This window comes from Antechinus flavipes, chromosome 5 (assembly GCF_016432865.1).
Source record: "Antechinus flavipes isolate AdamAnt ecotype Samford, QLD, Australia chromosome 5, AdamAnt_v2, whole genome shotgun sequence".
Taxonomy (NCBI): Eukaryota; Metazoa; Chordata; class Mammalia; order Dasyuromorphia; family Dasyuridae; genus Antechinus; species Antechinus flavipes.
The window spans coordinates 34,559,254-34,584,524 of record NC_067402.1 but is presented as its reverse complement, the minus strand read 5'-3'; the positions used below and the strand labels follow the sequence as shown (position 1 = coordinate 34,584,524).

General features: G+C 42.8%; 1 protein-coding gene across 1 annotated transcript in view; it reads right to left on the bottom strand.

Moving 5' to 3' along the window:
- TBC1D5 (TBC1 domain family member 5) overlaps window positions 1–25,271 on the bottom strand; it is a 587,873-nt gene that overhangs the window by 29,421 nt on the left and 533,181 nt on the right. Inside the window, exon 22 of the mRNA XM_052000341.1 lies at window positions 17,838–18,001. Within this exon, the coding sequence (XP_051856301.1) occupies window positions 17,838–18,001 (164 nt within the window). The remainder of the gene's footprint in view (window positions 1–17,837; window positions 18,002–25,271) is intronic.

Genomic DNA, 25,271 nt, shown 5'->3' with positions numbered 1-25,271 from the left:
CACGGTTCAGAAATCTGTGCCCAAAGTAACATTTCTCTGCCCTTAAGAATTCCTGCACTCACGTGGATGGGCCCGGGGCTTTGGGAACCACCGATCCTGGCCCCCGTCCTTAGTGCCCATGAGATGCTAAGCAAGTCAGTGAGTCCCAGCGACCCCACTTCAATAAGAGGGGTTGGACCTGGTAAGCCCTAAAGTCCATGACCGTGAGACTAAGCTTTCAAATATCGTAAGACTCGTAGGGGTGACCTGGGACTTGGGATCATTCTACAGTGTCTTACCTCTCCTTTACCCTCTATACACTGAAAATAAATCAAGGAACTGTAGGTTTTATTGCTAACAAGGACATTTGAGATCAACTAATGTACTCATTTTAAGGTAAGGAAGATGAGTCCCCCACAAGGTGGAGGGGTACACCAAGGTGGCAAAAGTCATCAAAAATAAGCAAAAGGCCAAGACTTACTCTCAATATTTTCAGTTTCTATTCAAGGCTAATTCTATTACACTCTGTATTGTCACTAAAATTTGAGACTTGTAGCTTCCTTTCTTTTAATCCAAAGAGAATGCTAGAAGCATTGACAATTTAAGTCATTTTTTTTATTAGGTCAATTTTATAAATAAACATTGTTATAAAAGCAAAATGCTTGGCTAACTGCTCTGACCTATGAAAATAACCAATTGGGATTGGGTACTTAAAGGCAGGAAAGTTTAACTTGGGAGCTGAAGCATTTCAGTAGTTCAGGCTCCTATTCTAAACATGACTTTAAACCAGTTTATTTCATTAGTTTGTGATAGCTTTCTAAAAGTAAAAGAAGGCAATTTACAGTATTTATTCTTATGTTTATCTGCTCCTTTATCTATGATATTTAGCCAGAGCAGAGGAGTTTTAAAGAACCAGTTCAGATGATTTCTCCTTAGAACCCTGGTGTTCTAGTTTCAGATTTCAGCACGAGGTGTAGGTGAGCATGATGTTATCATTGAAGAGAAAGCTGAGGTAGGTGCTCACGGGTTAAATCTTTGTGATAAGGATGTATTCAGTTATGGTTATTAGGACTTGAGTTCTCTCATGGAATGATCGCTTCTGTCTTTTCTTGGACACAGCAGAGAATCTGAATGCAGGAAGCGAAAGACTGATGAACAGAGAAGTCTGTGGAATTTCCTTTTTCTTTCTCAGTTCCTTTGAGACAACCAAAATGGCAGGCAGGAAGCTCGTTGTAATTGGCCAGGATTTTGAAATCTCAAGGCCAGACAGTATATCTATACTTTGCTTCTTGTTTACAGTATTTTTATTTAAGATTTTTTCTCAAATAAAAATTACTTGGCATCAGTTATTCCTCTTAGTCTCTTTATTCTTCCTATTAGGACATAGATTGGTGAAATTTAAGGGAGAAAATTTGTCTGGGGAAAAAGGAGGGAAAATAGTTTCCAAACTCCTAAAGGAAAATCTCATTTCCAGTACAATCAAATACATAAGATATAAAGGGGGGGGAGAGAAAGAGACAAAGAGAGGAGAGAGAAAGGAGGAGAGAGAGACAGAGACAGAAAAGACACAGAGAGAGAATGATAAGGAGAGAGAGGGAGAGAGAGAGCAGACAGACACAGACAAAGGGAACAACCAGAGGCAGGGCTAAATTAGAGTGAGCCCCCTCCTCTGGCCCCACATCCAGCATAAGGACCACCTTCAAAGGGCCCAGTGGGCAGCCTTGGCTTCTCTCCTGACCAGTGTCTGATGAGACACACAAGGGGAGAGGGCCCTGGGGCCCGGTGTTCTCCATTTGAGATGAGGGACCAGAGTGCTCCTGGGTGAGTGCTGAAAGGTTCTGGGAGCAAGGTCTTGGCGTCCCTGTGACTCAGTGTCAGTGGGGATCACAACACAGCATTTCCACTCTCTGTTCTTGTTTGCTTGCATTTTTGTTTTCCTTCTCAGGTTTTTTCCTTTCTTTTTAAATCTGACTTTTCTCGTGCAGCGAGATAACTGGATGAATATGTACACATATATTGGATTTAGCATGTACTGGTCTACCTGCCATCTAGGGGAGGGGGTGGGGGGAAGGAGGAGAAAATTTGGAACAGAAGGTTTTGCGAGTGTCAATGTAGAAATATTACCCATGCAGACGCTTTGTAAATAAAAAACTATTTAAAAAAAGAAGAAGTAGTAAATTTCCTTTTGTAAAAGCAAGTTAACATTAAGTGGATAGATGATTCAGTGTACTGTTCTCTGGCAACTAACGGGGGGTGATACTGCTGGTAAAGGGTAGAGATACACCCCAAGCTCCTCAGAGCTAGAACCCTCCAGATCCTCAGGGGGACCCAACCGGGGCTGGCCCATCAGGCAGCCATCTCCTTCTTCTCTTTCTTCTTTCCCTCCGCTTCCCTCTGCCCACCCAGGCTGCTGCCACACCCGTACCTGTGGGCACTCTGCCCAAAGGAACATCAAGTTTGACAGCTGAAACCTCCCCAGGACCAGGCCTTGCTCCCCACCCCCCGCGGCTCTGGAGCCTTCTCCTTCACGGTTTGGGCCCTGACGAGCTCAGAGTGAATGCCATTCTCTCTGTTTGGGCCAGAAACATGGGGCGTTTTGCCCTCCCAGGTGGATGTTTTTTGAAATGGGTAAAAGAAGCCACTCTCGGCCTCACTGCTTACCCAACCTTAATCAATGAACAGGCCAGGGCCTCGGTCAAGCTGAGACCCATTAAAGACTTTGCCTTCAAAAGGTCCAGGCCCCCCTGCACCTGCGGCGGGACCACCTGGCCCTGGGAAGCATGGGCCCTTGCCCGGCCCCCCCTCCCTTCTATCCAATCTGCCCGGCCCCCGGCATCTCCTCCCCGGGTCACGGCCCTCTCCGAGAACAAGGCCATACGACAGCAGAATCCGGAGGGCCGGAGGCGGCCAGAACACCCACCGCGCCGGCACCAGGTACGGGCCAATGGTCAGACCCTGACAGACAACGTAAAATGAGCTGGGGCAGCGAGGGGGGGCAGCCGAGAGCACCAGGACTGGAGTGGGAAGGACCCGAGTTCAAACGACCTCAGACGCTTCCGAGCTGTGGCTCTGGGTGAATCATTTTACCCTGTCTGCCTCAGTTTCCTTAAATGTAAAATGGCCAACCACGCCACTATCTTTACCAAGAAAACCCCAACAAGCCACAAAGAACCAGACTTTGCCAAAACAACTGAACAAGCCCAAATATTGGAAGGACCACTGGACTCATCATGACTGAAACAACCAAACAAAACATACACAGTCGACACAGCTGTGTATTCCAGGCTTGAAGAATATGAAAAATAAAAAATTCCTTAAAATAGAAAACTGAGAGCCTGGAGAAAGATTCTACAGTGGTAAGTGATGTAATGATGGATGAATTTTTATTTAAAGTCATGCAAGATGCAGCATACAATATTATCCACCCTGGAGGCTTCAAAACCATATTTTTTTCATGTTACTTATCCAAAGGTTATGATTCTTTCAGCTCTAATCTGATCCTCAGCAGGCACCAGATGTTGGCAACTAGGATAACAACATTTTAGAGCCTTTGGTTTGCATAATAAGGCAGATTTCATGTAATTCTAAAACCTGCTCTGTGAGGTGGCTGGGGAGTGGAAAGGGCACGCGCAGGGGTGGCTACAGCTAGGCTCTGGCCTTATTAGCCGGGCAACATTGGGAGAGATCCCGTCACATCTCTGACTACAGAACACAAGTAACACGTTAGGGTACAGCCTCCCTCGCGGGCCGGGTGGGACGGGAGGGACGGGAGTACTTGGTAAAGTGCCGACAGGAGCTGGTCTAGTCTTCAACTCCTCTGGAATGCTCCAAACCTTGGGGCTTAAAGCAATTCTGCACAATCCTTGTAGAGGCCAAACAAAAACGAATAAAAATCACCAAGCCACTTTCAAGCCTGATCACTGGAGAGCCTTTCAGGGCTGTTACACACCCGTTCCAGGTTTTTAGGGCATCCTTGGATCCTTTCTTTAGAACCTCTAATTTCACTGGTGCATGGAACTCCTGGTGTGGAAATCCTCTCCACTAAAGCAGAGGATCAGTTTTCTGAGATTTACCCAGACTTTCGCTAGCTTTAAGAGGCTGGCCCTCCATCCACTGAGTCAATGACCTCTTGCTGTGGCCAATCTATTCCCAGAGGATGCTCTGGCAGAACATAGTTGAGCTCATAGCAAAAGTGAACTTTTACTGCCAAGGAAAGGAAAAAAGGTTGACTTGACTTCCTTTTCTGTTGTTGTAGCATCTGCCTCAGTTTCCTCATCTGCCAAATAAAGTAGAGGAGGAGTGTCTTTGCCAAAAAGCCCCGAAGAGTCGGACCTGAGTGAACCACAAAACCGAAATGATTGGCGGAGTAAGAAAACCTCGGAGAGCTCTCTGCCACCTGCACATGCCGAAGGGCCTGCCCCAGGAAGGCTTTCCAGATCAGTGATGGGGGGGTGGCTTCTTCCTGCCTCTAGGGTGCCTGCTGACTCTCCCAATCTTGTCTAGCAGGGCCCGATTCCTTGTGCTTCTCTCCTTATCCATTCCTCGTTAACTTCTCGGATTCCTTAAGCTAAGACATTTCACCCGTCTGGCCCTCAATTTCTTCATTTGGAAGATGGAGGTTGGATTTGATGTTCTCAGTGGTCTCTCCCATCACCTAGGACATTCCTGGACTTTTCTTTTCTCACCTCTCAATTTCCTTTTCCACACTGGTTTCAACATTGAATCAACACTGAGTTGTCCATCTGTATTTCCTTGAAAATCTTGAACTATTATTTGAAATATTTGGTTCTTTTCTACACAAGATCAACTTCTGAATTATAGTGAGCTTTTTTTTTTAAAAGCAAAAGTATAGAGATTTTCTCTTCAAATATTACTTTTTTCTATCAAGTAAATCAATAATCATTTATTAAGTGCTTACTATGTGCTGTCAAATTCTGTCATATTATATTCTCCTCTCACCGTTCTCTCATAAGTAATTTGGAAACTGCCAAAATAAGACTTGAAATACCAATATGTTTACAGACTTTGTATATTAAGAATTTCACCTATCTGAATTAGGAGTTGAATAATCTAATTTCATTATTGATTGCAATAGCTTTCTGTTGTTGTCGATTCAAACTGCAGCAGGTAAGAGTTTAGACTTTAGAAGTTTTCTCAGTGAGTATACCTTGTAGTCCTTATAATAAGGTTGCTGTTGAAGGAATAACCCTCTCACCTAGGTTCTGCTATGGTCTGAAGGCTGCCCTCTCAAAGCTTCCACTGTACAAACAGGGGATAGATTTTTCTTTCTAAGGCATCAGCATTTTGTTCCCCTCCCCCCCCTCCGTCAGTGGAGATGGAGGTGCTCTTTGAAGAACAATCTCCATAAACCAAGCACTGAACATCTGAACTCAACAGACACTCGACATAGAGACCACAGGACAGAGGATCTGTGGCAAACAGAAGACAGGAAAAAGAAGAAAGGGCTCAACCCAAACAGATGGAGGAACCAGAAGTCGGAAATGAAGGAAACAGAATGTGCTAAAAAGAAAAGGGAAGTAAAGGGGAGAGATTTTCACTGGAAGCTTTGTGTACAAAAAGCCTCCCCAAATCAATGTTAGTAAACAAACTGGACTGATCCAAGTCAAAAATGAATAAAATGCAAGGGGATTAGACACTAATTGAAACTTGAGTAACAAGAAAAACAAGAGAAACTTTTTTTTTTTTTTTTAAGGAGAAATAAGAGACATAGATCATTTAGAAAAGGGATGTTGAATTTAAAAAATATTCATCACTTCCCTTCTCCAAAAGGTGACATTAAATCAAACTATACTGTTCAATTAAAAACTAAATAAAACATTTTATGAAAAAGTAAATCATGCATACATACATTTGGCAAATATTTGAATGCTTTCTGTCATCTGAACTTCACCACTGTCTCTTGTATTCATCTTCGAGTAAGATTGAAACAGCTCTGAGAGTCACTTCTTCTTAGCTCCCCTTAGCAGGGACCCAGTGAGCATTTAGTCCAGACTTATTTTATGGGAAAGAAAAAAGCCACGAGAGAATAAGCAACTTATTCACAACACCCAACTAGTTTGTTTGGGAAGGATCTTTGGTGTTCTTCAGTTCATTCTCCTATTTTAGAAAGTGATCTTTGAGCTCATCTAGTAATAGATGCTGGGATCAGAGATCTAAGGCGGCTAGGTATGCAGTGGGGTAGAGCCAGCATCAGGAAGACCTGAATTCAAATCCCACCTCAGATACTTACTAGCTAAGGAAGATTGGTCAAGTCCCTTAATCTCCTCCATCTATCTCAGTTTCCTCAATGGTAAATAAACCTTCCAGGGTTGTGAGGATGAAATGAAGAGAATATTTGTTAGGTGCTTAGTATGGCTCTATGGTGCTATGTTATTATTAGTTTTTATTCTTATAATTATTATTATTGCTGTTGTTAGGACTGAAAGAGATTGTGTGTGTACATATAGCAAGAATAAGAACCAGAATCTGCTGGTTCTTATTTGTTATTGGCTTAATTTATGTTAAGGAGCTTCTGGTTATCCAATTGAGGAGAGCAGGTACACACCAGAAATGAAAATAAAATCTTTAATTTTAACCAATCTTATATAGGCTTGGAAATCTAAACTGGATCATGGCACAGTGGAGGATCTCTAGTGGGGAAATAGAAATTTTCCCGAGTTAAGGTGCTGACTTTGTTGTTTGCAAAAGTGCTATGAAGAACAACTATAGTCTTTTCACTGCTGTTCATGTTTTTCCTGAAAAGTATAACCCTCCATATTTGTGCAGGAGTAGATAAAAGCCACGACTGTCATAGAGTATTTAAAACTCTACCTTGATAGTATAAACATAAGCATTTATAAATTAATTTCATCTCCTAATTCTGTAGGAAAAAAAAATCTAGCTTCCTCTGCTGTCAAGACTTGTGTATGTGAACTCATTTTGTAGTTTTCATAGGGAAATGTCCCCATCTTTTGGACTTTTAGGATATTGCCGCCATATCATGTTTTTGGCAAATAACTATGGTTAAGCTTCAGGGTCATTTGACAATTGTGCTGGTTAGCCGAAGACCTTTTGTGATATATGGGGTCTCTATCTGTCCTGGTTTCTTTCAAGATTCGGGTCAAGCACTTCTCTAAGGAGCCTTTCTTGGTCCCGCGCTGGTGCCTTCTCCCTTGGGCCGACCATCCATCTACTCTGCATATGTCAGGATGTACACGACAGTTTGCAAGTGATCCTTCCCATTAGGCTGGGGGCTCTCTGAGGGTGGGGACCCTGTCCTTAATTTTTTCTGCAGCCTGAACCCTTAGCACCGTGCCTGGCACAAAGTAAAAATACTGGCTGAGAATTGGCTCTGTAGGTGTAAGTAACTATTGAAATGGAATACTTTCTGGAGTTAGCTTTTTAATAACCAAATGCACAAATCTGTGAGCCAGCTGGTCAGGGGAAGGGAGAAGTCGACATCGGAGAAACAGCTGTTCATGCAAAACAAGTCTCCCGTAGGATTAAACCTGTGACCCTGACTTACTTAGGAGCATGCTTTAAATAATGGAGATAAAAACCCAGAATGTCCTAATGACCGAGACAAGAAACTGCAGGGACATCAAAGTTAACTATTTCTAACCAGCATTTGCTGGTTCCAGTGGGGTCGACTCCAAGATTTGAAGAAGGGAAGAAAACCATGTCTCCACGATCTGGTCTCCCTTTCTAACCACTGGGGAAAACTCTGCCACTGGGTATCCCTCCAGCCTCAGACTCAGCATATCTAAAGTCAGACTAGTCATTTCCTTCTGAAATCTCTCTTTTCTCTCTAACTTCTCTATTTTCCAGGCCTGGAACCTCAGGGTTAACGTGCTAGAAGGATCCTCTGACAAACAGTCAAGCTTTTGCTGTGTAAAATCTGGCAGCTGAGCTGCACTGCCATGCCATTCAAAGGCAGCCAGGTTGCTTCTGAACCGCCTGGGCTGCTCTCTCCTTGCCTCAAGCTGAGTCTGAGTCTCCACAACCGTTACTTGCTGCTTCTCCCGCTTTCCCGTGGGGTAAGGCCACGTAAGTCCGCCCTGCACTGGACAACCGTCAGACACTTCAAGGAGTTGGCTCTGTCCCCGGCCTGCGCCGGCCTCGGAACATCTCAGCCGCTGCCAGCCACCTTGACACCAGCCCGCACGTCCACCTGCCCCTTCCCTCAACTGCCCCTCTCAGGCTCCTAACTCCCTTGCTTGGCTTAAGCCCGGGGGTCCTTCTGGCCGGCCTTCTCCCTCTGCTGCTCAAGGCCTCCTTCTAGGGCATTCCCTGGATGGAGTCCTCAGCTCGGACTGAAAAGCCCTGGTGGCTCTCCAGAGCCTGGCAACTAAAGACCCACCTCTTGATTTTGACGGTGAAGACCCCCATCACATGGCTCTCTTCTGCCTCTCTAGTCTCACTCAAGAACTCTGGGTTCCCTTGTTCCCCACCGTTCTCCTCCTCTCTCACCCCGATGCTCTCTGGAGAAGCCTTCTCCAGCGCCATTTTCCTCACAGCAGGGAAGGGACCGTTCTGGAGCCGGAATGGCTCAGTTACAGCTCACGCTCCCTCCTGCCATCACGCTTGTGTCTTCCCCTGCCCGTCAGAGGTTCCAAGGTCTGCCAGGGGTTTATACCCCCAAAGCTGGAGCAGCCCTTCCCCTCCCAGCTTGTCCCGGGGACCTTTTAATGTCCATTTCAATCCTCTGGACATAACAGCGACTATTATTAGCCTTCCTCTAACAGTAGGAGACTCCGGACACAGGGCACAAGTGGGGGTGGGGAGTTCCTTTTGATACACTCTGCTATCTGAGGGAGATTCACTGCAAAACTCAGAATCATAGTGACGCAAAAGGCCACCGTGTAACTGTGGTCCAGACTGCTGCTGATCCTGCTACCACACACTCACGCACTCACACACGCACTCACACACACACTCACGCACGCACACACTCACTCACGCACACGCGCACACACACACACAAACTCATACACAAACACTCACTCATACTCACGCACAAACGCACACACACACTCACACACACTCACACACACACACTCATGCACGCACACACGCGCACACACACACTCACGCACACACGCACGCACTCACATACTCACGCACGCGCGCGCACACACACACACTCACGCACTCACACACAAACTCATACACACACACTCACTCATACTCACGCACACACACTCACGCATGCACACACGCGCACACACACACGCACTCACACACAAACACACACACACACTCACTCATGCACGCACACACACACACTCACGCACTCACACACAAACTCATACACACACACTCACTCATACTCACGCACACACACTCACACACACTCATACTCACGCACACTCACTCACGCACACACACACACTCATGCACTCACACACACACTCACATGCGCGCACACACACTCACGCACACACACACACTCACACACGCACACTCACACTCACACACACACACGTGCACTCACACACACACTCATACTCACGCACACACACACACTCACACACTCACTCATACTCACACACACACACTCACACACACACGCACTCACACACAAACTCACATACACACTCACGCATGCGCGCACACACACACTCACACACAAACTCATACACACACACTCACTCATACTCACACACACACGCACACACACACTCACGCACACACGCACACTCACACACACACACTCACTCATACTCACGCACACACACTCACGTACGCACGCACGCACTCACACACAAACACACACACACTCACTCACGCACACACTCACACACACACTCATGCACACACACTCACGCACACACACGCACACTCACACACATACACTCACGCACACACACACTCATGCACGCACACACACGCACACACACTCACTCACGCACACACACACTCACGCACGCACACACACTCACGCACACACACACACACACACACTCACTATGCTAAGTCTTCATGGATATTCTTTCATTTGATCCTCACAGCAACCCTAGAAGGGAGGTGTCAATTATTATCCTTATTATTATATTGTACAGGTATGGAAACTGAGGCAGGCACAGGGAAAGTGATCTGCCCAGAGTCACACAGGTAATAAGTGCCTGAGAACACATTTCAGGCCCAGTGCTCTAGCCACTGAGCCACCTGGCCTAACTGCCCCTAAGAGATAAAGTTCCTCACCCAAGGATATGCAGCTATTGAATGGCACTAGCAGGGCGTCCATTCAGGTCCCCCGATTCCGTGGGCCAGTGGTTTCCACTACTCTGTACTAGTCCCCTTCACTATCATTAAAGGAATATTCAAATCTAGCACGAACATAAAAAATAATTACAATGAATTACTGAGGAAACAAAATTAGTTGGGAGGAGAGGCCCTCACTCTAAAGGAAACTAGCTAGGTCTAAGAAAGACAGTTAACAATTCATAACCGTTTGCTTATTTCCCCAGTGGGAATTAAAGAGAAAAGCTGTCTTGGTTATCAGCCTTTGAATTTCAAAGTACTGACTTTTCTTTTTCCTGGCATAATTACAAGAGTAGTGAGATTTAGATGCACTTTTATTTATTAACAATATGTGGCAATATCTACAAATTCTTTAAAATATTACCCTGGCACAAAGGAAGGTTCTCCTGGCCCACCTTTCACGTACCTATTTATGTTCTGTACCCAAAAGAATTGAGGATACACATTCTACAGTCAACTGAGCTCACTCCTTTCACTAAATCCTGAATCCGTCCGATAAGATTGTCAACAAAAGGACTCGGTCTTAATGGAGAAAGACTAGGGAGCCTTATAGTCTGAGGCTGGGCAGCAATTAAAAAAAAAAAACCCAAAACACTAAAAACACATTTACTCTGGGCACTAAGCAGACATATTAATATCCTTATTGCCCATCTGGGAAGCATTCAATTTTTCATTTTACCTGAACTTGTATTTAAGAGAGCCACATATTTCAACGTTATTATATGGTTGGTACTTTGCTGATTACGTTTTTATTTTTCTCAAGTGCTCATTTAAAAAGTATTGTTCTTGATATTTTATGTAATATTTGTGTGTCTCATAAATGAGTGGATATTTGCACATTAAGCATGGAGCAAACCAAATCCACAACATTGGCAAAATCCATATGTGGGGACACACGCATCTAAAGGAAGAGGACGAACGGTACTCCTCTGGGATCTCTTGTTCTCCGTGGGGGAGGGGTCCGGAAACCAGTCCCACTTCCCTGACCTAGGGAACCCGAGAGGGCAGCGGGAGAACGAGCTGCCTTTATGGACACCGTCAGTTCTCGGCCTGTCCCCAGCAGAAGGCTCAGCTTCCTTGGAGCCTCCTTCCCGTGACCTTTGCCAGTCTTTCTAATCCTCTGACCACTGCTACCAGATAGAGTGCAGAGCCTGTAACAAGCTCCTTTCCTAGCCTCACTCCCGCTTCTTTTAGCCACAAGGGTCTGAGCCCCAGTTCCTCTTCTTAGTCTTCCTTCCGTGGTCCTCATTCCCGGAATGAACTTTCCTACCGCGTCTTTGGGCCAGAAACCTTTCCCTTCCCTCCGGAGGCCTCCTCCATCCCAAGGCATCCCCTTCCTGGGTCTTCATAAGGGTTCCCTTTGAGCCGCCCGTCAGGTTTTTGTGACGGATTTCTTGCAGGCTTCGTCTCCCGGAGAGGTTATGGGCTCTCGCAGGCACCTTGGTGCCTTTGCATCTGGCCCAAGTGGCCGCTTCTGTAACCGCGTCCCCGAGTCCCTTCTTGGGGCCCCGTTCCGGAGAAGGAGAAGGTTTAGCCCGAGTGCTCTGGAGACTGCAGTGAGGGAAGCAGGAACTCAGGTTCTCGGAGACGAGGTAGCCTCGGATTAGACCCCGCCAGAAGACGAGATCCTTTAGTTCAGGCCCCCAAAGGGAAGGGAATGGCAAAACCACCAGTCGCAGCAGCAAAGAAGCCTTGGGAAACCTTTGGGAACGACGAGGATCAGGCAGGATGGCCTATGAGCACCCGCCATGGAAGGCAGGTCTCACTTGTGGCCTAGCTTTTTCACCTTGATGTTTTTCAATTCAGCCACTAATTTCCTCTATTGGAGGTCAACAGGTTTTCTGTTGTGGTGGCTGAACACATTCTCCATTTCATTATGGGAATCATGTTTTATTTTATTCATTTTATTTTATCATATAACATTAATTATTTATTTTGCCATACAGCAATTCTATTATTTATTTATTTATCTGCTAAAGGCACCACAAGCCGTTACACAGTTTCTGTCTCATGGCCTACACTGTCCAGATTAACTGTGGCTTTAATCAGTGACTGCCTTTTCATTTTGGGTGCTGTTTCTTGGTTTGAATTGCAATAAATACTTCACCTCCCTGAAATTTTATATTCAATTTAAAAAATGGAATGGCATTTGAAAACATTTGCTTGATATTTTCCATCCTGTTTATTAAAAAAAAAAAATCCAAATCTTTGAAAATGTGTAAGGAATTAATCACATGAATACAGAACTACTTGTACTTTTTTGATAAAAAGTGATTATATATAACTGTGACTAGCTCATTAATAAAGGATATCTAATAGAAGTGAAAGAATAAAATTAGATACTGTACATGTAGACATGCAGTTTGTTTACTTGACAAATAATAGAGTCTATTAAATTAAAATAAAATAAAGCTGACAAAATGAAGGTAGAAGTCAAAAACATGAGTAAAATGCATATAAATAAAGTATGAGGCTATTAAATTCTGAGGTTCATAAGAGGCATAATAATCAAATAATATTCAAAGAAGACAGTGGGAGAAATCATTTTAATGATAATGGGGTAAAATGATGAAAAAAAAGTTGAGAGTTATATAACTTTCTACAGATAATATAAGAATAATCAGGGCAGTTTCTGAAAAGAAACTTCTTATCAAAAAAAGAAAAACCCTGTGATTTGTAATTCAAAAATCTTTTCATATCTGGAGCAAATAAAGCATGCTTCTTCACTTACAAATTTACCATCAACAATAATCATCACATATTTAAAATAATTTTAGTAATAGCTATGCATATTTTTTCCCTAACAGTAATAGTTGGGAATAAAAGGCTCAACATTAGCCTGCTAGATTATTAAATAAAAGATTGCTGCTTGTCACTGTAACCACCCCCATAACGGGCGGCTGAGGAAGGGCGCGCTGGCTGGAAGCATGTGCGCAGGGGGCCGGGGGTTTGTTGGCGGCCTGGGTCCGAGCCAGGAGCTGGGTTGGAAGTACATGGACCTTCAGCTGAAAATCTTTATGAAGCAGACACGTCTCGGACTCAGAAGGTCGATTTTCAGAACATTCCTGCTGCTAGTGAAGGCCATAAACAGAACTGGCCGGGGGCAAAAGGCTTCTTGACTCACACTCTCCATGTTCTCCAAAGATCAATGATTCATTGAACAAAAATGTTTTTATCTAGTGTGTGTAGGGCCCCGTGCTGGGGGGAGATAACACAGCTCAGATCATAATACGCATAGTCTACACTCTCATGAAGCATGTCATTCCGAGAGGGAGATAAGACGCAAAATTACCCTGATGTACAATGCTCCATGATAAATGCATTAGACAAGAATAAAGTGAAAAATTACATGTGTACAAGGAGATAACTCTTATTGACAGGCAAGTGGGGAAGATTTTACGGAGGAATCAGTACTGAAGCTGGGCCTGAAAGAATGGGCCAACCATTGCCCTTCCAGGGCTGCACTTTCCCCGTCCTTGAAGGAAAAGTGTGAACTGAAAGCCTCCAAGGGCTCGGATGTTTTGTGGTTAGGCAGTAGGGGTAAAGCGCATTAGGGAACGACTTCTAGGCGCCTGATGTCCTCAAGACGTGGTGTACCGGGATAAGGCGAGGGATTCCCTTCTACTTTTTTCGTGGTGAAAAAAATCCCCCAAATCTACCTTTCCTGTTGTAGCTCTGCTGACCTCCACTCTCACGTGGCCAACTGCCCCTCAGATACGGATGTCCAACAGACATCTTAAATTCATTATGTCTAAAACAGACCTCGTTATCTGTATTAAACACTGACTGCATGCGAGACACCGTGCTACCCTCTGAGAACATACACAAACAAGTGAGACAGTTCTTTCCTCTTTAAAAACTTCACATTTTCTAATGATTCTCAGGGTCAATCAGTCCGTTTCCTATTATCTGAAAGAAGGAAGGCGCCTTGGACTAAAGAAAAAACTTTCACAAACAATGCTAATATTGTCCCCTATTTAATTTAGATGAGATACAACTTTTTAGTTCAGGATTAGAGGGAAAAAAAGTGAATTTGAATAGAGTAAATGATGTACCCTTAAATTTGTTTGAGTCCAAGTTGATAGAGGTAATCTGGAGTGATGGAGAGAGGGTTAGACTTGTAGTTAGGAAGACCTGGATTTGAATTCTCCCTCAGACAAATATTATCTCTGTGACTCTTAACCTCCTTGTTCCTTCCTTACCTCAGCTGTGAAGAAAACGAGTTGGACTTCCAATGTCCGTTGCAGGTTTGGTTCTGTGAGCCAAATTACAATGTGGGACCTGGTGTTGGGCGGTTTGGTCAGGAGGCAGAAGGCAGGGACAAGACTGGCAAAGGGTAGTTTATAAGGGGAAAAAGAAGTCTGGGAGGAAGTCGCCAAGTGGGGAAAAGGAATAGAACAGGGAGGCTGGAAAACATGATCATTCTTATAAGTGAACACTTTGCAGAATTTGGCTTATTTTTAATAATCTGTGGCAGGGCCACACAAGACAGAGCTCCACCATGACCTGTGTGGCTTGTCAAAGATGCACCCTATGGGAAATTATAGTCAAGGGGAAGAAATGTAGGGCACTAATGACATGCATTTTTAAGCCGGCTATCATATATTTCTAATGGCTTCCAATTACTTTAAAAAATCCACATCATTCTGTACATTGTCCAATAAAACCTGATATACAATTTAGTACTTAGAACATTTTTTGAGATTATTATGAAAAGGAAGATCAAGAGGGCATGAGAGGTAAAAGACACAACTTTTTATCAAGGTCATTATTCATCACAAATACCTTTCTATTTTTATAAAACTATTTTTTAAATTTAAAGCCAAGAGGTTCATTTACTGTTATAAGTTCTTACAGACCTATTTTCATTAAAAATAAGTTTACTACAAGAAAGATGGATAGAAAAAGATATTCAGAAAAGATATTTTATTTACTGTTTTATTATTTACTAAAACTAAGTTAAAATGTAATGGCAAACTAAAAAAGCTTTAAAATCATGCCTTCTTTGAGAATCATGTTTCGTTGAAATGACTAATTATAACAATGTAAGTATAAGGAAATGGGAGGAAACAATACTTCTAAAAGGACAGAGAGTGGACCTTCCTGAGATCACCAAATGATCTGGCAGGCACTTCTGCTGTCTCCCAGGTGAATCTGACATTGAGGTCTAAAAAGGCCAAACTTCAAACATCTGAATTGAATTTGGCCTTGGATCAAAATGCATATTGAAAGAAGCCAGAAAAACGGCTGAAAACTAGATTCTTATTTAATATCTATTCATTAAAACTAAATATATGGCAGGCACTCAAGTGTCAGCAACAACTTTCCATTTGACAGTGTTATTGATTGAAGAATGGCCCAATGCAAGAAGATATTTGCAAACTGAAAAATTCTATATTTAAATATGTGAAAAGTATTAACCTTCAGGTCAGTTTCGTGGGCCAATACCGAGTTCCATTATAATCAGTACTTTCCAAATAATTTGCATTGCTGGGAGTCTAAATGTGATAAACGAGGAAAAAAATAACATAACTAGTAACCAGAAGGCTGACCTAACCAGTAAACAGAACAGGCAAGCACTTATATGTTGGGACATAGAGCAATCTGGAAAATAATAGCCAAGAGTTAAGATTTATACAGTGCTTATGATATACCTGGCAGAGAACTAAGTGATTCACAATTATTTATCTCCATTCTACAGGCGAGTAAACAGAGGCAAAATGAGGGGAAGTGATTTCCCTAGATCACAGAACTAGTAAGTGTCTGAGGTCACATTTGAACTCAGGTTTTCCTGGCTCTATTCACTGCGTCCCCTAGCTGTCCCTGCCTCAAAACCTTACCTCAAGAGCCTGAACCTCTAATTCTCAGGAATTCATTCCTTTGGATCAATGACAGTCTTCTTATACTTCCGTCCCCTTCATGCCCGTCAGATAAAGCTCTGTTAGCCTTCTCCACCTCCAGTCTTGGGGGCTTTGTTCTGGCTCTCTCCCAAGCCTGGGAGCTGCTCTTTTGCCCCCTCTCCCTCTTCACATTTCTTCAAGACTTAGGTCAAGCACTCCTTTCCACGGGGCTCTGATTCCCCCAGCTGCTAACCTACTGTGGATATACCTGTCACAGTGTTTGACCTGACTAGAAGTAAGCTCCTTGAGGGCAGGATCCGTGTCCCTCTTGTCTGTGTATCTTCAGCACATCTCCCTTTTTGGTAATTTACTTAAACAAAAATCTGTCTTTTGAGATGCCAAATTCATTATTCATTTAACATTTTCCTTTCATTTTATCTATTTGCTTCTTAGTAAAGATATTTTTAGAAATGTGACAGCATTCATATATTATGACTAAATGTGATGACATCACTAAAAAATACTTATTAGACTGATGAATGGTCAACTAAAATTCTAGAAAATAAAATCCTGGATTTAATTTCTTCTATACCAAACAGCAAAGAAAGTAAAAGATCAGCTACAGAGAAACATTTCTGATAAAAAAAAAAAAAGAATCAGAATCAATTAGAATCTAGGTTTAAATTGTAAGAGATTTGAAAGGAGGCTTATGTGAATAGGAAAAGAAAAAAGACAACAAATTTATTTATTCTTCAATTAGGGTTTTTGTCCATTCCAGATGAAAGCTTATTATTATTTTTTAAATAAGAAATTCAGGGGAGCTAGGTAGCACAGTGGATAGAGCACCAGCCCTGAAGTCAGAAGTTTAAATCTGGTTTCAGAAACAATACTTCCTAGCTGTGAGACCCTGGGCAAATTACTTAAACCCAATTGCCTTAGCAAAAAAATAAAATAAAATAAGAAATTCAGAGAAGCACACAGCTTTTGGGAGTGGCTCAGGAAATGTACTTTCCAGTTCTTTTTCTTTAGCTAAGGTAAACTCTTAATTTTTCAGCGTTGCCCACAATTAAACTTTAGGAGCACTAAAATCTATGTTTGCAGAGGAAAATGTTTTAAAGACCTAATAGAAGTCCCCTACTTCTTATTCACTCCTTCAGCATCTTCATATTTTTGTCGGTACAAGATTTATTTTTTCTGTGCATCAGTTGAAAGGGCAGATGTCCATTTCATGGAGAAGCACAGATCACACAAAGGAGCCGACTCAAAGGCTTTCTTAGTGAAGTCAGCTTATAGTTCCAAATGCAAAGGTAGCTGTTTACTTCCTTCAGATACATCCTTTGGAGCAGCATGCTCCAAGGATCTGCAAATATACCATATAAAAGCAGGAGAGTTTTTATCCTGTTTTAATCACTTGTTAAAATGGCTGGTTTTTATTTTTAAGAAATGTCTGCATTTGTCCCATCATGCAGCTGACTGATAAGGCTGTCGGTTCCGCTATGGTAATATTCGGCCCCCCTCAGTCTCTTATTAAAAGGAATCTGTCCTGCACCAAAGACTGGGGTCTTTCAATAGTTACCAAGAAATACGTCCTTCCGCAATGCTACTGTTTGTGAGGCTGCTCATTCTGGGCTGTGATGCTTTTCTAAGTTCTGTGCTCTATACTGAGGGACATGAAAGAAGGCTTAACGGATGAAATTACGTGACACTTCTTGGCTATCCATGGGAAAGCACTCGGGCTGGTGACCAGATACTTACAGATTCTTTTCTGCCCATGGTTTTGCTGTGGGAGCGGGAACGGGAGATGGTGCTGAAGAAAGAGTCCTTCTTGGTAGCAGATGAGGGTGGGGAACCCGTGAACTCCCTTCCCCCGGGCAAGCTGTCAATGCTTGGAGATGAACTGATGTTCTTAGTGCTGTGTCCTGAAAGAAAAGATAAAGAAGCAATGATGAATCACTAGAAATTCTGATGGACCGACTGACTGACTGATGATAGACTTAAGGTGTCAAGGACTCATGAGACAACTCATTGACATTAATACTATTGACATATGGAAAGGGTATGAAATATTAAAATGTATGCATTGCTAGACAATAGTTTTAAAACTACTTTCCAATAATGAAATACTGGAATAATATTATATTTAATAAAATGAAGTTATTTCCAAATTTCAATTAAAAAACACTTCAGAATATGTATATATGCAAATCTATAAACGGAGGTATATACAGATATATACACACATACATACATACAACACACATATACAGATCTACATAGTTTTCTGCATATGGTTGTTTTTTTTTGTCCTAATTCTCATCAACCCCCCAACACTAACGAGTACTTCAGCTCCTTTAAATTTTCAGAAGAGACTTGATTGAATGATGGTGTAAAATGATCCTGAATAATGAAAATCAAGGCATGTTAAGTTGCACAAAGTAACGGGTGGAAATTTTAGGTCTTTCAAGTAAAGATTTCAAGAAAACTTTCCCTTCTGCTCATTACAAAGTATGAAAGCTCTCTCCCTCAGCACTTCTGCCTTTCACGGCCCTCCAGGCATGGGCAGCTTTGTAGCCCCAGGATGGCCCTCCTCCCCTAGCCTTGCGGCCCCGGGACGGCCCCCCTCCCCTAGCCTTGCGGTCCCGGGACGGCCCCCCTCCCCTAGCCTTGCGGTCCCGGGACGGCCCCCCTCCCCTAGCCTTTCCTCTCACCACCATCTTTAGCACTAGGGTCAGTCTAAGGGTAGGAAAGAGGCAACTGTCTGCCGTGACAAATCAGACAGACAGACTGACACCGAGATGAACGGAGAAGCACTGATTAGGTGATTACTGGGAGAAATATAATAACAATCATAGTAATTAGCATCTTGCCATGAGCTGTGATGATTATTATCTCATCTGATCCTGGGAGGCAAAGGCCATGACACCATCTTGACAGTTAAGGAAAGGAGGTATACAGTGACCAAGGGACTTGCCCAGGTTCCCACGGCGGGGAATGGCTGAGCCCCTGCTCAGGGCCCTTTTACATTTCAGGAAGATACTTCTCTTATTGTCAGAAGATTTGATACAGAGGGATGCTTGTGGGATGTTCGGCCACACGCCCGACGGGGCTGGCTTCAGACTCTAGCCCAGGGGTCCGCGAGGAGGGGATCCCGGGGGCTGCCCGGGCACATGGCTCAGCAGGGAGGAAGCCTGGCTGGCTGGAGGCTCCTGAGGAAGAGTGCTAGGATGGAAGTACCAGAAGGGAGCCAAGGGGAGAGCCAAGAGGGGCAGGAAGAGGGGGAGGCCGATAACAACCCACAACCACCCAGGGAGCTGGAAGGTAATCTCAGCTCTAGAAGGCGCAGAGCAGGACCAGGAAAGGCCCTGAGAAGGGAGGATTCGAACGGAGCTGAACAAGATGGCAGAGGGGAGAAGAGAAGGTGTTCCAGGCACAGGGAAAAGCCAGTAAAACGGCCAGCGTCGGCAAATGGAGAGTTCTCTATAATCTGTATGTGAAGAAGAACATGGAACCAAGGGAACCGGAGGACAGAAAGCATGGAGGGGAATAAAGAGTAAGAATGCTGGAAAAGTGGGATCGGGCCAGATTGTAAAACCTCCCAAGGGAAAAGAACTCTTTGTTGTGAGTCCTGGAAAGAGCCACTGGAGGTGACTTGGTAGGATGACATGGTTTAGTTGGGGACGGACCAGAAGCGGGACATGCCTGAAGCAGGGAGACTGATGGGGAGGCTGTTTTGATACTCAAACGGGAACGTGGTGAAAGGATCTGAACAAGGGTGACCACTGAGTGAGTAGAGAAGAGGGGATGGATGTCAGAGAGGTGGAGAGCCGGGGTGCCCTCCACCATGAGAAGGGGCTTTGAGAACAGGGCAGGTCTGGAGGAGAAAGAACGAGCTCGGTTTTAGATCGGCTGAATTTGACACGCAGGTGGGGACAGCCTTCTCTCTCTCTCTCTCCCCCTCCCCGTGTGATACACACACAGAGATAAATATTATCTGTCCATCTCTCTCTCTCTCTATCTCCATCCATCCATCTATCCATCCCTCTCTGTCTGTCTCTCTTTCAGATCTGCTGCAGAACAATGATAAGAAGAGAGGAAACTAGAAAAGAAAAGAGACACAGAATGGGAGGTTTTGCCGAAACAGCCTTACAGGGTCACCAGGCAGCCAAGCCACAGGACACTAAATAAAGTAAGGGCAGAGATGTTTCCCCAGGCCGGGCATGGTGCCGGGCACAGAGCCTAGGTTTAATCACTGTAGGAAATATAAATGGTAGGAAGATACTGTGCAGGGAACTCTCCTGCCCCATGTGAGGTGCAGGGAGCCCCAGGTTTGCTCTGCTTCTTGGGGGTTTTCCTATTTCCTTGGCCATCAGCCCCTCTAGGAGAGCCCCGGCAGCGCACATCTCCTTTGGGGAAGCTTCTCGCTGACTCTCAGCTGTTTGAGGCCGGGGACTCCCCCTTGCCTGGGGCCTTGTAGCCTCAGCACCTGGCAGAGGATCAGATACCGAACGGGAACCTCCAAGATGGCGTCTAACTTCCTGGCGCTGGAGATGTGCACACAACTTTGGGGCTATTTGCCACTTATCGAAGTAGCTCTGGTTTGGATTCCTCTTTTTAACCAGATTTTCTTTGTGACATTAAGAATGCTTTTGTGAGATTCTCTGTACCCAGGAGTGGCAGGGCCAAGAAAATGAAAAGCAATCCTTTGGGTGCAGTTGGGAGAACTTTGGGCCCAAGTGCTCTATCACAGTCCTCCTGTTTCCTTTTACAGAGTCCCATGTCCTTCTTTTAGAAGCCCGGGGTACCTGGCTGTCTCGGAAGGAAAGGAGTCGCCCCTCACCACCTTGCAACACTTCCACTGGGACTCTGCAAAGGCGGGGATGCTGACTCCTGCTGCTCCAGCTTCACAGACTCACCACTTAGCCTCTACTTGGAAGGCCTTCTCACATCCTCTCAGCTTTATCATTTTCTTCCCAAAGAACTTCATTAAGTCTCAACCTCTCTAAAAGCTCTCCTGCCCTAACCTCTGCTGTTTCCTCCCACCCTGCCCTCACCTCTGGGAATTTACCCGTCACAAACAGTAGGCTCCTTAAAATGCCTTGTTTGCTGCTTCTGGACTGCCTGGTCTAAGTGGTCCCTACTTTAGTCATTAGCTCATCCCTAGACCACCTGACACTGGAACCACAATGGCTATGATAAAGAGGAAAAACTGTAGTTTGAAACTCCATAAGGGGTTTCCTAATTGAATAAGTTGTGATTTTTTTTTTTTAATGAGTAAGTGTTTGGTTTTTATTCTTATTTTATATACACATAAACTTTGGGAAAATGTCTTGGACAAAAAGGAGTCATGAGAGGAAAGAGTATAAGAAGCCCTGAGTTAGGGGACTTGTGAGTGTTGATGGTCTCCTCTGTTCAAAGAGACTATCCATCTTAAACATGCTGATCAAATCAAAAATCTAGAGAAATTGAATGCGCTCTATGTTAAAGGAAATAATAGACAAATCAGAACTGTTCAAGCTGTAAAAGACATTTCAGATTGATCGCCCAGACCCCCAACTCCCCAGAATGAAGGGCAGAGCCAGGCCCCTCAACTCTGTGTCCTGACACCACATCTTAAGGGTCTTCCATTATTCTTGGAGCTCTGAAAAAATGAGTTCTTTGTTTCACTCTAAACAACTGGGTCAGTCAGGATAAGGATTTAAAATGTACTAGTAGAGCTTCTTCTAAAAAAGTAAGTGATTTCTCACAGCAGAAATGGCTCTTTAATCATAGAAGACAATAATTATAACCTCTTCTTCACTGTGCTATCGGGAATGCTTGTGTTACCTCCCCTGTATTAGGTTCCAAGCTCCTTGGGGCAAGCACCGGTTCTCTCTTTCTTTGGATCCCCCTCTTTTGTTTTCCCTAAAGGTGGCTGGGGGAACATAGTAGGGAGAGAAAACGCGATCATTCTAGTTTTTCAAAAGCAGCTTTAACATTGTGATGACCGCGTTAATACCTTGGATACTTTAGAATCAGCTGGAGTCAGGATCAGCAAAAGTCCTTGATCTTTATTCTTTGTGGACGTGAACCGAATGGCCATACGAAGTGAGAGAAATGGCGACACGAATCCAGCCAGGAGTCACTCTGGCTTTCTCACTCCACCCTCTAAATCCTCCATCCAATCTCTCAAAACTACAGATCAAGCCTGCACAGAGGAGTGGGCAGGGCCATTCTTTCTCCAAGCATATACTAATAGGGTATTGTCCAATTGGTAATTAGCCTTAAGTGCTCGGACCTCAGTGCATCTGCTCAGTTTCAGCCCATTACATAACATAATTTGAAAATTGAGTCTTAGAGGTTAACTGTATGTTTTATTAGGAATTTTCTTTCTGTTACTGTTGATTACCTGTACTTCCATTCATCCCCCCTTGGGTCCTAAACCTTACTATCCAAATAAAAAAAGCCAATAGAAGACAACATCATGGCATTTTTACTTTAAAGTATAAACTTTAGCCTGGAGAGATTTGCATGAACTGATTGATGCTAAGTGAAGTGAGAAGAACCAGGAGAACGTTGTACACAACAAGATTATGTGATGATCAATTCTGAAAGACATGGCTTTTTTCAAAAGCGAGGTGATTCAGACCAGTTCCAACGATCTTGTGATGGAGAAGAGCCATCTGCACCCAGAGAAAGGACTATGGGAACTGAGTGTGGATCACCACATAGCGTTTTCACCTTTTTGTTGTTTTCTTGCTTTTTTTTTTTCTTTTTGATCTGATTTTTCTTCTGCATCATGATAATTGTAGAAATATGCATAGAAGAATCACACATTTTTTAACATAGATTAGATTACTTGTTGTCTAGAAGAAGGAAGGGAGAGAGAACAATTTGGAACACAAGGATTTGCAAGGATGAATGTTGGAAAGTATCTTTGCATGTATTTTGAAAATAAAAAACTACTATTATTTTTAAAAAGGGAAAAAAGTAAAAAGAATAAAGTATAAACTTTAGAACATATTGCATTTCTTTCACTGATGTCATCTTTTCTATCAAAGACTCACTCCTGGAACATTTTTAAAATTGCTTTCTAAACTCTGATCTGAATTAGAATGTGGTTTGGACTTCAAAATGACTAATACCACTAATATCAAACAAAAGAGAAGTACGTGTTTTGCCTTTTTTTAGTTTCCTCATGCATTCAGAAACCAATGTATCTTTGTCCTTTTTTATTTAGTATCTTAACAGCTATTTCTGAAAAAGACCTTTTCAGTCTTTCCAAATACATTTTCAAAATCTCTCCATCCTTATGTAAGGCTGAGAAATGTGTCATTAAGTATACCCCGTTACCACAGATATCTAATAATAGTAGCTAGCGTTTATATAGTGTTTTAAAGTTTGCAAAGAACTTTATATATGTTTGATCCTAACAATATACAAATAGATATTACTATTGGGACAGGTATTATCATCACCCCCATTTTACAGATGTAGAAAATGATATCAAGAGATTAAGTGACTTGTTTAGTATCACATAACTAGTAAATGTCAGAGGAAGAATCTGAAGAGATCTTCCTGACTCAGAGTCCAGTACTCTATCCACGCTACCACTTAGATCTTAATATATTTACATGTTTTCTTGTTTGATTTTGATTTTTTTTTCATTCAGCAAAAATTCATTCCGTTTCCTTCACACTCATTCTCCCTATCCTCAATTGAGAACAAAAGAAAAACAAAACTCCTGTTACAAAAATGTATAGTCAGGTAAAACAAATGTTCAAATTGGCCATGTTTGACATCTAACACTCATTTTCTCTCCCTCTCTCTAACATGATTCCTCACCTGTCCTCTGGTATAATGATTGGTATAATGGTTAGTCTTTACCAGCTTATTGTCATTGTACAAATTCTGCTCACAACTCCTATAATTTCCTCCAGATTTCTCTGAAATGATTCTCTTTATCACTTCTTATAATATTATTCTATAACATTTATATACCATAAATTGTTCAGTCATTCCTCACCCTCTGAGATTCCAATTCTTTGCCACCTCAAAACCAAACCAAATACAAACTATAAATATTTGTGTACATTCTTAGAGTTTTTTTGCTTAGAACTAACCTTTCCCTTGGTCTACCCGCTTTCTAATTCTCCTTTTTCCCTTTGCCTCCTATTTCCCTGGATAGTGACATGTATTTTGGTCTCCAACTCTGTGTGGGTGTATTCTTCCCTCTTTTGACTAGTTCAGATGAGGCTAAGGGTCAAGTATCAAATGTATCCCACTCCTCTTTGTTTCTATACCCCAATTATGTGAGAGAATTTTCCCTAATGTTCCTTCTCTTTTTTTTTTTTGTTCTTCTAAGATCAACACTACCTAACAGAACCATTTCTAAGCCTTCTGCTAAGCTTAATTTGATTCCCTCTATGATCCCTGCTACTGACAGAATATAAGCACTTTATCCTAGTCTAGTCCCTTACCTCTGTTCATTTGGGTTTGCACCTTTTTTATGTCTCTTAACTCCCGTGTTTGAATGTCAAAATTCCTCTGCAGCTCTGTTTATTTCAACACGAAGTCTTCTCTTTCATTAAAGATCTATTTTCTCTCATGAAGGATTATGTTCAGTTTTTCTGGGTAAGTTATTCTTGGTTTAGGAAAATATTCTAAGTTGTCTGCTCCTTTATTGTGATGGCTGCTAAACTGCATGATTCTGATTGGGATTCACTGGTACTAGAATTCTTTCTTTCTGGTTTCTTGCAATGTTTCTGTTTGTTTATTTGTTTTTAATCTAAAAGTCTGAGATTTGGCTATAATGCTCCCAGAAGTTTTCATCTTGGGATTCTTTTGAGGAGGTGATTGGTAGATTCTCTTTATTTCCACTTTGCCTTTTGGTTCTAATGTCTTGAAATGGGCCATCTAGGGTCTTTTTTTGGGCTATAGTTTTCAGATAGTCCAACAATTTACTTTTTTTTTTCCTCCTTAATCTCTTTTCCAGGTCATTTTGTTGTTCTTGTTGTTGCTACAAGATACTTTGTTTTCATTTTCTTCTGTTTTTTTCAGTCTTTTATATTTGTTTATAATATTTCTTGATGTCTCATGGAGTCATTAGCTTCTATTTGGTTAATTCTAATTTTTCAGTGGTTTGTTTTCTTGGATAAAGTTTTATATCTCTTGGGCTAAGCTGTTAGTTCCTTTCAATTTTTTTTTTCCAGA